The 13,491-nt window shown below is 42.5% G+C and overlaps 2 protein-coding genes across 4 annotated transcripts; one reads left to right on the top strand and one right to left on the bottom strand.

Moving 5' to 3' along the window:
- Positions 1-773: 773 nt before the first annotated feature.
- On the bottom strand, positions 774-9,072 carry arsh (arylsulfatase H). 2 transcript variants are annotated; one of them, XM_046840039.1, is made up of 12 exons: positions 9,054-9,072; positions 7,872-8,115; positions 6,844-6,971; positions 6,607-6,738; positions 6,405-6,526; positions 4,578-4,700; positions 3,421-3,844; positions 2,902-3,038; positions 2,683-2,817; positions 1,580-1,742; positions 1,235-1,356; positions 774-1,153 (listed from the first exon to the last, which is right to left on the bottom strand). In XM_046840039.1, the coding sequence occupies exons 3-12, from the start codon at positions 6,873-6,875 to the stop codon at positions 828-830; spliced, it is 1,716 nt and encodes a 571-aa protein (XP_046695995.1). In that variant the 5' UTR covers positions 6,876-6,971; positions 7,872-8,115; positions 9,054-9,072; the 3' UTR covers positions 774-827. The 2 variants fall into 2 exon arrangements, with proteins under 2 accessions (XP_046695995.1, XP_046695987.1); XM_046840031.1 differs by lacking the exon at positions 9,054-9,072 and having other exon boundaries at positions 7,872-8,138.
- A 103-nt stretch (positions 9,073-9,175) lies between these two features.
- LOC124379833 (dehydrogenase/reductase SDR family member on chromosome X-like) lies at positions 9,176-12,207 on the top strand. Of its 2 annotated transcripts, XM_046840418.1 has the most exons (7): positions 9,176-9,331; positions 9,687-9,794; positions 10,341-10,409; positions 10,934-11,035; positions 11,234-11,438; positions 11,530-11,737; positions 11,843-12,207. In XM_046840418.1, the coding sequence occupies exons 1-7, from the start codon at positions 9,232-9,234 to the stop codon at positions 12,032-12,034; spliced, it is 984 nt and encodes a 327-aa protein (XP_046696374.1). In that variant the 5' UTR covers positions 9,176-9,231; the 3' UTR covers positions 12,035-12,207. The 2 variants fall into 2 exon arrangements, with proteins under 2 accessions (XP_046696374.1, XP_046696381.1); XM_046840425.1 differs by lacking the exon at positions 10,934-11,035.
- Positions 12,208-13,491: the final 1,284 nt, after the last annotated feature.

Raw genomic sequence — 13,491 nt, 5'->3', positions numbered from 1 at the left:
ATGAGTTCTTTTTAATGTGTGATGTTTCTGGTGGTTACCGTAAAACCCTGTATACATCCTCACACCAGGAGCCCCTCACTGGGGCCCCAAACGATCCACATTTACCTGGAAAATCACCAGGTTGAGATGAAAGAACAGACCAAAATATTACTGTAATGAGATGGAGGAAGGAGCGAGGCCTCCTGTTTCTCCGTCAGCGAGTCGATGGATGAGACGAGGTTCTGAGATCAGAATGTTTATTTTACTTGCACTATTTAATTCATCAATTTAATTCGTATTTAATGTATTCTGTTAGTATTAATGAATCCACTGGAAGAGTGAAACAGCGCCTCACTGTGGGCTTAAGCGTTACACATTATTCTTTTACACCTGAAGGACACTGGTGTTTTCATCCTCAATATAAAGCAGAATCCAGGCACTAGAAATAAAGGAATAAATTGACAGATGTTAGTCTTCACTCCTCCGATGTTTTTAAAAAGACCCTGAGGTTGTTCTTCTCAGAAGCGCTGACACTGGAGACTCATTCCATATCCGTTATGTACATTTTTAATCAGCCTCGGGTATGTAGATCATCAGCAATACCTCCTGTGAATGATGCGTTACTATAGAAACCAGAACGTGGTTCAGCAGAACACATTGGACAGAAAACGAATCATCTGTTAAATCAGAACCAAATTCTGGAGTGAGTGAATTGAGGAAGGATGAAGGAGGAGTCGAAACACGGCCTCGGAAACGATTCGCACGATTTTTACACACATCTTCAACACACACAGTTTTGAAGGACAGCATGACCTTTTTATTCTACAGCATTTATGATTAGGTTGACACTAAAAAGTCTCTGCGCAGCTGCAGAAGGGGAAAAGGCCGCAGCACGGCTGTAACCACGGCCTCCACAGTGTGTTCCTCCATGACAGCTGGTTCTCGGGGAGTGTCAGGGTGCGGCCGTGTTCCTGCACCGCCTCACGTACACGCTGCAGGATCTCACCATGACGCTCCTCCGTCTCCGCGGTCAAGGGCACCGACTCCGAAGGGTCAGAGGTCAAATCGAAGATGAGTGGCGGGTCGTGGTGTGTGATGGTGTCGCCGTGGCACAGGCAGGGTCCGGTTCCGTCACAATTAGCAGTGAAGAAGTGAACTTTAAAAACGGAGTTGCCTGAAGAGAGGACACCGAGAAAAACAACCGTTAGTGTGTGTATGTGTGTGTGTGTGTGTGTGTGTGTGTGTGTGGACTCACTGTCAGGAGGATGCCAGCGAACAGCACTCAAATGAACTCCACAGTAGTGCAACATGAACTCATGCTTGGAACGCGTCGTTTTTCCCTCCAACAGCGGCAGCAGGTCATGACCATCCAGAATTCTGAAACACACACACACACACACACACACACACACACACACACACACACACACACACAGTAATTATGTGCAATTCATTAATTTCTCACTAGATGCTATTTAAACCTCTACAGTATATTGCATTGTAGAGCAGGAGACTGGAATGTGGTCTGAAGTTCTCAGCAGGAACACACAGATCAGATCGATAGTCACTCGTTTATTTTTTGTGTCAGTCGTTTACTGGCCTGTCGTTCGGCAGCTGCGCTCCTGCCAGTTTCACCACGGTCGGGAAAATGTCCATTAAACTTGTCGGCTCGTTAACAGTTTTTCCTGCAGGGAGACGATTTGTCCAGCGGAATATTCCTGGAACTCGGATCGCTCCTTCCCAGGCAGCCATGTTTTTCCCACCTGAACAGAACAGATCAAACCCTGAGTAAGTGGAATTAATGCTGATACCATGTGATCGCACTCAGAGACAAGAGGAAAGATGGAGTAATGTGCAGTTAAGAGGTCGTGACGGAAAGTTTGGAGACTCGCTCTGTTTACAGAAAAGTACTCTGTGTGTTTGTTTCCACACGACCGCCTTTATAATAGTCATTTGTACAGTAAAACAGCGCCCCCTGTGTTCTGGAACGTGTACTGGAAGTCTACTTTTTAAGCAGGTCAAGTTCCTTCTGAGATTCACTCCGGACCTCCGCAACGGTGTCAAAACAGCGAGCCGGATCTTCATCATAGGGAAAAGGGAGGAGTCTGAATCTGGAGAGTAGTGTGGCTGTGGGTGTGGGTGTGAGATCGTGTGGATCGTTCTCGGATGATCGTTGAAGGTCTTTCTGATCTCATGTCTTCCAGCGACGCTCTTTCGCTCTTAAACCGCACGTGCAGCTCAAAACACCAAACGTACGTCACGTCAAATGTCTCTGTGGCAGATTCGCTCAGTTTTACACAGAATTTCACTCTCTGTTCTAACTTACTGTCCGTGATCAAATCGCAGACGTGGTAACGCACGTGGGTCAGAACAGCACCAGGTACACCGTCAGTCTCCAAACCTTTTGATAGCACATCGTATTTATTCATTATAATCCTCACACAAGTCACTTGTCCGAGACAGGAGTGAACCAGCAGCGTCGACCAGCAGCTCACTGAGGAACTGAGGAACGTTTGCAGAAGAAATATTTCTGCTACTGTAATAAAACAACGGTGTTATAATGAAGCGTCCTTTCCGAACTCCACCCTCATTCTGTGAACTTCACCTCTCATGGAGTTCTGTAGGTGTAACGAGTCCGTTTTTACTGGTGATTTGATATCTAGTGGAGATGTGTGTTCTGGAAAATAAACCTTTGCATTTCACCTCGATAAATTCCATTCCAGCCTCCAATATGGCCTTGTGAGTCCGAAACCCAGATGTCTCCTCCGTGATCAGACGTGAAGTACATCAGAGTCTTTTCAGAAAGATTCAGCTTCTCGACAACACTCACCATTCTACCTGCAGGAGGAGAAATCCTGTCATCTGAAGCATCTCATAGCAAAATAACATGCACCAGAATTACCAGGTGCAGACTCCACCCACCGATCATCCAGTCCACTTCCTCCACGATGTCGCCATAAAGGCCGTGTTTGCTTTTTCCTGCAAACTGTTCAGAGATGAAGAGCGGCGTGTGGACGTGAGGTAGAGACAGAAACAGCAGAAAGGGTCTGTTCTGGTTCCTGCACAAACAGATAAAAGTGGTCAGGATGAGAGCAGTGTAACTGGAATAATATAACAGAACTTGTCTGGAGGACGTTCTGCACATTGCTGTGTGATGAGTGATGGTCCTTCATGAACGAGTCGTCCATTTTTAATGAGTCTTTAATGGGATTTAGAAGAACAAAGCGTGATTTCTTCATTTTCTACTGGACGTACACGAGCAAACCATCACAAGATCTCCACAGGTTATGGACAGGAAACCGAATAGTAGTTCATCTCATGAATCCTCTGGTCTGAGATGTTCATTTTGATGAACGAGATTCAAAGAATCGAGTCACTAAAGAGGTATAAATACTTTAAAAATGATTAAAAGTATAAAATATGTACGAGCGTAGATCTCACCTCTCCACAAACTGCTCCGCCTCTGTCATCATCTTCTCACTCAGCGTGTCCAGGTTCACCGGTTGTTCCACTACATCCTGGTTCCTCATGATGATGCAATTCCAGGTTCGTAGAAACGCGAACGGAATGTACCAAGTCAAAAAACCAAGAGCGTAAACAACGACTAAGAAGACGAGCGTCCTGGAGCTGAATTCCAGAAGTCCTGTGATTTTAGCCGTGATTAGCGTCAGCAGCGCCAGTGCTATTAGCATAGAAATGTTCCACAGCAGCTCCTGAAGGTCGTTTAGCACGAAGGAGCCGTTTCCAGGTTTGCAGTCTTCGAACAGTGTGAAGGGAAGACCATAGAAGTAGTCGAACCCGTGGCTGTTGGGGTGATGGCAGTGATCATTCCTGCTCTTACAGCTCACACCCAAGTGCCACTTTCCTGAGAGAGTGAAGGAGATGTGATTAACTGCTAAACCCCTCGATAACAACCAAGAACCCAAGACCATGTGAAAGTGCTGACCAGCTGAAGGTAACAAGAACATCTATAGACCTACAGACTACAAATATCAGCCTGGAGGAACCAGTCTGATCTTTCTCATGATCAAGGGGTTTCCTCTCTCAGAATTCACCCTTGCTGAATGTTTTTAGTTTTGTGTATGATTCTGTATCAGCTCTACAGTCTAGCGTGAGATTGAGACAAGATTATTCCATGGTGCCTTCAGCTTTACAGTGCTGGAAGTGAAAAACATTTGGTCTGGAAGATGAAGTAATCCAACACCAAGGCTGTAGGATCTAGCTATATGTGTGGGTGATTTCAGCAGGTCTCGCATTTTTCATCTGTTGATTTTCTTCTACATTTGCGAGCTACTTCCTGGCTAACATTCTTCAGCTAAGCATTTAGCATAGCTAGCATAGAATTCATTTAACAGGCTTCATTACTAGTATAATCGAACTGCTGGAGTTCTTGGCCAAGTTTAACGGTTTCAGCGTTTCCTGGTACCACGGCACCTTCTGAAGCTCTGCATGAGGTTTATTTAAAAAAATCCTCAGTATTTGTAAAACTTAGCAGGTCTCTTGGGCTAGCAGGTGAGGTTCTACTTCCAGTGGATACAAGAACTTTTACACACCAAACACACAGAAGAACCAGCAGATTATTCAGAAGCATCTCTTACCCACAATCCCTGTAGTGTAGCCCTGCTTTTGTAGGACTTTGGCAAACGTGGTTTCGTTTGGAGGAAGTCCTCCTGAAGCGCCGAGGAACAGGATCACCTGCACTCTTCCAGTACTTCCAAAACCTTATTATTATATTATATTATATTAAGTTCACACCACCTTCATCAATACATTTACATTCATAAGAACCATCCTGATTGTTTCATACACACTCCAGATCATGAAGTTTATCTGAATGAAGGTAATGCAGAAGTAAAGAACGTTTTATTGTTATTTATTGTTCGTTGTTCTGAAGAACAAACTGTGCTCAAGTTCTAATACCTCGATAAGGAGAACCAGATGTTCATGAGGCTGGGGCCGAAAAAATCATCCTTTAAAAAACACACTTCCTGAAGCTCAGAGATTCTCACTCCTTAAATAATTCACATAACTGCTAACTGAAGATTACTGGAGAATGAGAGGGAGATTGTGGAGATGGTGAATTCTCTTCTCCAGAGCAGTAAGCAACCTAAAAAACATCTGTATATTTCACTTGTTTTCAGAAAACAAAATACTTTATCTGTAAACTGCTTAAAAGCTGAAAGAACATCATCTGACAGTGGTGGCACCTCCTGGGCCCCTCCTGGGCACCTGCTGTTCCTGTGATGGACATGTTTATGAGGTTGTCTCATTTGTCTAACTTTCTCACTGGCTTTTTATCTCAAGGCTGATAAGGTCTTGGAGTGTGTGGGGATGCCTTTTGGTTTGTGAAGACCATCAGCAGACACTTGAAAAGGCTCTTGAATAGGCTCCTGTTCAGAAAGAAGATTTTGGTGCAGTTATGATGTGGTGATCTACAAGGAATCTTGGAACAATCAAGACGAGAAAAAAACATCAAGACAACAAGAAGGTTTTAAAAAACCTGCGCTGAAATGCTGGGAAGGTTCTAGAGATGGTGGGATGAGATTGAAAGTTTATACACGGTTTCTCCTCCTCACAGATCTCACAAATAGTTTCAGCATCCAACAAAAACATCTGCAAAGAGAGGTGCCTGGCGAATTCCCAGCATCAGAAGGACGAGGACACTGAGCAGGGAGGAAGATCTGATTAATCCTATAAACAAGCCTGTGTGTTGGAGAGAAGACTGGAAGCAGTGCTGATGTAGGAGGTGACTGGAGAAATTCACATTCCTGTTGTTAAAAGAAGATACACGAGGTCATAGTTCAAAAGGTTTGGAAACTAGTTTTGTAATATGCCAACAGATGGCAGCAAGACTGCACGCACAGTCACAGGGAGCACCGACCTTCATAAGACTGTGTGCCAAAAGACGTAGTGTAGATCAGGAACAGTGCAGCTGGTGCTGTTCTCTCCACGTGCTGCTATGATGTTTCTTGCTGGAATCTCACCCTACTCGCCATATATGCAGACTTCACCCTCTTCCTGAAGATGATGATCCAGCTTTTAACACCGTTGAGGAGATCTGGCACCAGGAGTGACACGAGAGCATCACAGTTATGAGGTGACACCTGCTGTTCCTGCTCTACCACATCGCTGAAGTCTCTCACCAGAGGCTCACTAATAAAAGTCACTGTTTCCTGGTGGTATTGAAGGGAATACAGATGTTCTGCATTATATTTATGATCTAAAACGACGTGAGGAAGGGTGAGGAGCTCCACGGTTAAACATTCTACAGCATTCCTATAGATTTCATTTCCAAACATCACTCAGTGCTCACTAATTTGTGCTGTAAGGTGCCAAAACTTCTGCACTCGACTTCAGACAAACTGAAACCCCACGTATTGCACACACACACGTGAAGAGTGAACTCTTGCAGGTACAGTACACACCTGACCGCAGAGGGTAGCGTCCGGTCATGAAGGCCGCTCGGCTCGGGGTACACAGAGGTGCGGCAGAGACGTGCTGAGTCAGCATCACGCCCTCCCTCGCCAACCTGTCCACGTTCGGGGTTCTGACCACAAACACGGCGTCAAACATCTGAATGAGTCCTTCAGTCAATCCGGAAATTAACTGCAGAAAACGCCTAGTCACCTGATCGTATCGTTCCCATAGCAACCGACGTCCCCGATCCCCAGGTCGTCAACCATCATGAGTATGAAGTTGGGTTTGGAAGTGGCGTCTCTGGCGTTTGAAACACTCAGGACCAACAATACGAGCAAAAACCTGCAAAACATCAACAAACATCAAATGAACAATAACGTGTTTACTATTAACCAGGAGAACACACACACACACACACACACACACACACACACACTCAGGTACTACCTCAGGGTTTTGAGCGCCAGCATCATCATCATCAGAGGAGAAGTAGGAGGAGGAGCCTGGTTCTTCTACAGTACTGAAGAACACCATGTGGTCCTGAACCTCACAGCAGGATGGAGTCATCGATCAGTCTGGAAAAGATCAAGTTCCTGAGATGGTTCCTCTAACAACACTGCAATAAAATATTACCCAGCATGCTCCAACACTCAAGTCCGGTGAACGTGAGTGGGATCAAAGAGCAGTAATATATAACGCAGAAACAAAGCAGGTATAAAGTACATGCTTTAAAAGTATGTGCACCCTTTGAAATCTAGTGGAAAGCTTTCTTAGAAGAGTGGAGCTTATTAACACAGGTTACATCTGGAATGAACAAGAACATGTGGGATCGGACCTTGACCTCAGAATTGCCCCTGTGTGTGTGTGTGTGTGTGTGTGTGTGTGTGTGTGTGTGTGTGTGTGTGTGTGTTGTTTCTCAAGAGGAATTCCTGCCAGTGTTCCAGATCTATACTGACCCTGGACCAGGAGAAAACACTGAAGATAAATGAATGAATGAATGAATAAATGAATGAATAAATGAATGAATAAATGAATGAATGAATGAATGAATGAATGAATGAATGAATAAATGAATGAATAAATGAATGAATGAATAAATGAATGAATGAATAAATTATTGCACTCTTTTTAGTGCTCTTTTCTTTTATATTAATAGTTGATTTTCTCTAATGCACACGTTTCAGGTTCACGTTTCACTGCATGTTTTATTCTGCATATTTGTGATAAATAATCTTAAATGAATGAATGTGTAATATTTGTAAATGCAGTAAATACACCAGCATTGAAACAGTCAACATTACACTTTAATTTACAAATATCTTCTGTTTTCCTGCTTTTATAAACTGTGCATTAATTCACTTTCACCAGAATGCACAATTCTATAACACTAATATAACTATAATACTACAGGTAACAATATCAACACAATTCCTACAGTAATGAAGTGTTAGAGAGAATAAAGAGCAGTTCCTCACCTTCTCTGCTGGATCTGGGTCTGAAACAGGAACTTCACACATAGTTCAGGATCAGAAGAAGAACCTCTCTGTGTTTACTCTCTCGGGCCGAATCCCAAACCGCTTCTGTTTCTCCAGCGAGTGCACTACATACAACACAGATCTCAGTGATGGCGCCCCCTAGGGAGTGCACGAAGCTAGAGCACGAGTGGTATTTAGGACATAAACAAGTATTAGTTCCTTCTTGCGTTTTAAAGCCGCGTATCTGTAACACAAATCACAGAAAAACAGAAATATTAATAATCAGATTTATGAGAATTAAAGTCCGGTTCAGATTCTTTTCTTTTCTTTTCTTTTCTTTTCTTTTCTTTTCTTTTCTCATCCTTACATCTGAGTGTGATTTCTCTGCAGTATGTGATTCACGGCGCTATGATTTATTTATGTATGTGTGTAAACTCGTGTAATTACATATAAAGTATCTGTAAATGTATTATATGAAATAATCTTTCATTCTTACTCTTATATAATGTAAGAACACACACACACACACACACACACACACACACACTCCCTGTATATGATGGAGGACTGTGATTTGTGATTGGTGCCATGTTGGGACACAGAAGTGAAGACACACATGAAGCATAAAAACATGTGATGTGTCTGAGAGAATGATGTTTTGATGAGGTTAAGAGGTGACACCTGGATCACCAAAGACTATGACAGTATGAGTGCAGGCTCTCTGAACACCAGTCTGATCAGATGGAAGGCTCTGGTTTTAGAGGCATTCTGCTGGACCTGGCTGGTGTTGGTACCAGGTACATCAGCACACTTTCAGAGGTCTTGTAGAGTCCAGGCTTCACTGGAGCTGTTTAGGTATAATAAGGGGATCTACACATGATCAGGCTGTTCGTTGGTGTTTAACATAAAAGGTGTCACGTGTCATATTTATTAATGAAAGTCTTGTAGAACCTGGAAGGAGGAAGGATCACACACACACACACACACACACACACACACACACACACACACACACACACAAATACTGCCCAGGATGGAAGTCATGTACAATCAAGTTCCAAATAAACAATAAATAAATAAATAAATAAATAAATAAATAAATAAATAAGTAGTGTAAATTAATACATTTAATTAATAAAATCAATACATTCATCGTTTTTTTTTTTTTTTTATCAGCTGTACCTGTGTGTCACGTGGCTCACAACGCGATCCGAATCTGATTGGTCAGCGGTATCTGTGTGTCACGTGGCACACAGCGCTCTGATTCTGATTTGTCAGCGGTATCTGTGTGTCACGTGGCTCACAGCGCGCTCTGAGTCTGATTGGTCAGTGTTGTCCGGGGGGCGTGGCTGTAGCAGTCATGGCGATTTTCTCCTACATCATGTCTGTTTTGAGACTTTACGCGGTTGGCATGAAGCTTCTACTTTATCAGCTCATCCACAGACCTTTTATTTCTCCAGGTTAGAGTTTAAACTCGTTCATATAAAAATACAATAATCTTACAGCAGAATTACACTGATTACTTTCACGTGCAGGGACACCAGACTTCATCCCAAACTGCATCTAACTAAACATCTAGTGCCCTTTCTTCTTCTTCTTCTTCTTCTTCTTCTTCTTCTTATTATTATTATTATTATTATTATTATTATTATTATTATTATTATTAGTGTATTTGTCCCAAAAGAGCATCACATAGCAGCTCATTTGATAATAAACATGTAGTGCACTTTAAATGGGAATTAGGAGGAAATACCTCCACACTGATCATACCTGTTCTTATTGATTTACTCTTATTATTATTATTATTTATTACAGTTTTGCCAGATCAGCATGGAAAGGTTGCCATAGTTACAGGAGGATCACGTGGCATCGGATACGAGATAGTGAAGCGACTCATAAATCTGGGAATGCACGTGATTATAGGTAACACACACCTGCACAGGCGTCCATATACTTTTGGTGATGAGTTGTCACCTGATTCGGCTGCTGTTGTACTGTAATTACAACCTATCAGGTTTCCTCTGTGTCCTCCAGTTTCCTTCCAGTGTCCAAATCCACGTTTACTGAATCTGTCCTATACAACACGTCCAGTAGAATAGAATCTGTCCTGCAGACTGACCTGTAAGCACAACCTGTACAGACAGAGGCGGAGTCAAATCCCTCACTGCCCATCCCACAGACAGAGGCGGAGTCTAATCCCTCACTGTCCATCCCACAGACAGAGGCGGAGTCTATTCCCTTATTGAAAAGGGTTCACTCATTTTCTTACCACCAGCAAGCTGTTAATCACCAGGAGCAAAGCAGTGAAGCTCCTACTCAAACATCTACACACTGTTCCTCTGATTGTGCTCAGATATCTGCACAAATGATCACACAAGATTCTGAGATTCTTAAACCCACTAATAAAGCATAAAAAAACAGGAATTACATCATGTTTCAGATTTTCTTTACTTTCTGTTTTTCCTCCAGCATCTCATGATGAACATCAAGGCCTGGTAGTAATGGAAAGACTTCATAAAGAATGCGCTGAAGCTCACGGTGGGTTTCTCCAGCTGCAGGGTTTTAGATCATGTTTACACAGATATGTTTATTAGTTTAAAGTAATATTTCATTTAAAACATTAGTGAAGGTTTATTCTGAATTGTTTTGTCTCTGCTTTATGGACGAGATAAACTTCACTCCGTCCATGCCCCCTCATCTTCTCCTCAATCTCTGAAGTCTAGACGCTGGTCCACATGCTAATTTAGATGGGAGTCCACATGCTGGTCCAGACGCTGGTCCAGACGCTGGTCTAGACGCTGGTCCACATGCTAATTTAGATGGGAGTCCACATGCTGGTCCAGATGCTTGTTCAGACATTAGTACACAATGTTCTGATATGGAGCTTTGAAGTCCTCAGAAGTTTGATAGAAACTCAGGAACTCGTGTGTGTTGTTTTTGTACTTTAATGCTGTTGTGAGTGAATATAAGTTCAGGTGAAGACTTTCAGGCTGTAACTTTCTTCATGAGTTAAATCTTCACCTTTCTTCTCTTATGGTTTTGTGTGTTTTGTATTCGTTCAGTGGACTTTGAGTTTGTGGATCTGGCATCTCAGAGCTCCGTGCGAGATTTTGTGCGCCGGTTTAAGGAACGAAAACTTCCCTTACACCTCCTCATCAACAACGGTGAGATCCATTCCCTCCTGCTCCTGAATCCACGTGGAGTTTGTGTTTGATCAGCAGCAGTGAGATGAGCTCAGGTGTTCATACTGAGATCTCAGATTACAGGAAGTGCAGGAGGTGTGTTATGATATAATAACCTGGAGCTTCAGGTGAAGAGAGTCTCGGGAATGATGCTAACACCTGAGTGTGTTTCTCCTGCAGGGGGCGTCATGCTCGTCCCAGAGCAGAAATCAGACGATGGTTTAGAGCTTCACTTCTCCATTAACTACCTGAGTCACTTTCTCTTGACTCGCCTGCTTTTGGACTCACTGGTGCATTCTGGGACGGAGGAATGTTCTAGAGTGATCAGCATTTGCTCTTCGGCGCACTACGTGTCTGACCGAAACCTGCAGGACTTCCACAGGACGTACGTGCGCGAGGCAGAAGAAACATACAAACCCTTAGTGTTATAAAAACGTGAGTTTTATTAATGATGTTTGTGTCTGTATGTTCTGAAGGCAGGATTATTGCCCTCACGCCTCGTACGCTCGGAGTAAACTGGCGCAGCTTCTCTTCACCTATCGCCTCCATCAGGAGCTCCGGAGTGGTGGATACGCCGTGACCGTGAACGCTGTGGACCCGGGCATGGTGGACACACAGCTGTACCGCTACATGAGCTTTCCAGAGAAACTGGTGCTGAAACCTGTGGCCTGGCTGCTGTTCAGGGTAGGACACCACGCTCACTCGTCTGATCGCTGAGTCAGTCATGTGATCAAATCCTACCAAATACATACTGAGATTCTGAGATGTTCACGTTCGGTTTGTGTGCAGACGCCGGCGCAGGCAGCAGACACGGTCCTGTACGCAGCTGCATCTCAGGACTTTGAAGGCGTCAGCAGCTGCTACGTTCATGAAGGAAAACCTGTGAAATCGTCTCCAGCTTCCTACGATGCCGAGCTCCAGGATGAACTGTGGAGAAACACCTGCAGGATGCTGCGACTGCCAGTTAGCATAAATAAATAAATAAATAAATAAATAAATAAAGTCTTTGTTTTAAAAGATGATGCAGAAATCGAAACATCAGGAAACATCTGCCCTCATTTAGAGTCCATGTGGTCCAACAGTGAAAAAATACGAAATCACAGTATTGTTTATTTATAATAAAGTAAAAGGTGAACTGAGAGTGAACTACAACATTTATAATGTTTGGGTGGAAACGGCGCGGGTCGAAGAGTCTTACATGGGGCTCGTGCGCTGTACAGGGACGTGATCTTTTGCAGATGTTTCAGTGTGGATGAGCAACTTTTGGAAAACTATTGAACATGAGAGTGTGTACACACAGCGTTTTCAGAAGAAATTCATGTAGACGAAGCCTCAGCGTGGTGTTTCTCTATACGTTCTCCATGGTGGAGCACCAGGAGCTGCAGGGGCATCGCCCAGGAGACACTTAGTGTATAAAGGCAGAATTCTTACTTTTAAACATTTTTCTAAAAATAGAAAACTATTCTTGTCATTCTACAGAGTATTTCACTGGATGAACACAAAATTAGTACAGAATGAGTCGTAGTTTATTTTGTTGTTTTTTTCTTCTCCTGGATCTCTGGAACAAGTATAAATTTCCAACAAATATATTATTTCTAGATGTTTTGATGTTTGTGACACTGAAAGACAGAACATCAACCTCTACAACCTCATTTTTGAGTCCAGGAACATGGTGACGTCTCTGGCTGTAGTTTCTGAAACAGTGTTTGGGAGAACTGGAGGATCTTCAAGTGCACCAGGACTGAGCTACACTAAGGAGAAGAAGAAGACAAGCGCTCCGTGGACAAAAATCAAACCTCTACAGTCTTTAATAATAATAATAATAATAATAATAATAACAACTAGGTTTTGTGTGTGTGTGTGTGTGTGTGTGTGTGTGAGATCTGAGCTTCTCTCTGCTCTATTAAAAATAATAAAATATAATAATAATAAATGAATATATTTGTTCAGTTCTGTAGAATTTGTGAATGAAGGTGGATTCGCTTCAGTTTAATTAAGATTTATATTTTTAATCATCTGTGATTTTTGTTAACATTTAAAAAGCACTTGAGTTGTTGGAATAATTTCTGTATAAATAATTTTGATCTCCTGGTTCTTTGTTATTATTATTTTGATGGGACTTTTGTGTAAATTGTATGCAGGAAGTTGGAGACTTTTATTCTGAATGTGTATTTGGCGCTTTTTTGGAAAAGCGGTTCCCCATCGGTTCAATTCACTGTGCTGAAAAACTAAAAAACAATTAAAAAAATATATAAAATGAAATAAAATAAAATAAAATGAAAGTAAGAAAATAAGAAAAAGGTTCTAGAAAAATGTCCCTTTTCCTCCAGTGAGTCGGTTCATTTCATTTAGCGCAACATTAAGAGTCGACACCTTTAGTTCTTTAAACAGCTGATTATTTTTATTTAAATAAATGTAATGTTTCTTGATTCAACAAA

The sequence above is a fragment of the Silurus meridionalis genome, chromosome 3 (genome assembly GCF_014805685.1).
Source record: "Silurus meridionalis isolate SWU-2019-XX chromosome 3, ASM1480568v1, whole genome shotgun sequence".
NCBI classification, from domain to species: Eukaryota; Metazoa; Chordata; class Actinopteri; order Siluriformes; family Siluridae; genus Silurus; species Silurus meridionalis.
The sequence above is the reverse complement of the archived record's forward strand: the minus strand, read 5'-3'. Positions and strand labels throughout refer to the sequence as shown.

Bases quoted from the DNA above. Each gene is read 5' to 3' on its own strand.
- arsh (XM_046840039.1), bottom strand. From the start codon at position 6,875: ATGATGATGATGCTGGCGCTCAAAACCCTGAG. The intron at 3,039-3,420 runs GTGAGATCTACG...CTGTTTGTGCAG, and splicing joins GCGGAGCAGTTTGTGGAGAG to GAACCAGAACAGACCCTTTC. The intron at 2,818-2,901 runs GTGGGTGGAGTC...CTCCTCCTGCAG, and splicing joins GGAAGTGGACTGGATGATCG to GTAGAATGGTGAGTGTTGTC.
- LOC124379833 (XM_046840418.1), top strand. From the start codon at position 9,232: ATGGCGATTTTCTCCTACATCATGTCTGTTTTGAGACTTTACGCGGTT. The intron at 10,410-10,933 runs GTGGGTTTCTCC...GTATTCGTTCAG, and splicing joins AGAATGCGCTGAAGCTCACG to TGGACTTTGAGTTTGTGGAT. The intron at 11,036-11,233 runs GTGAGATCCATT...TTTCTCCTGCAG, and splicing joins ACACCTCCTCATCAACAACG to GGGGCGTCATGCTCGTCCCA.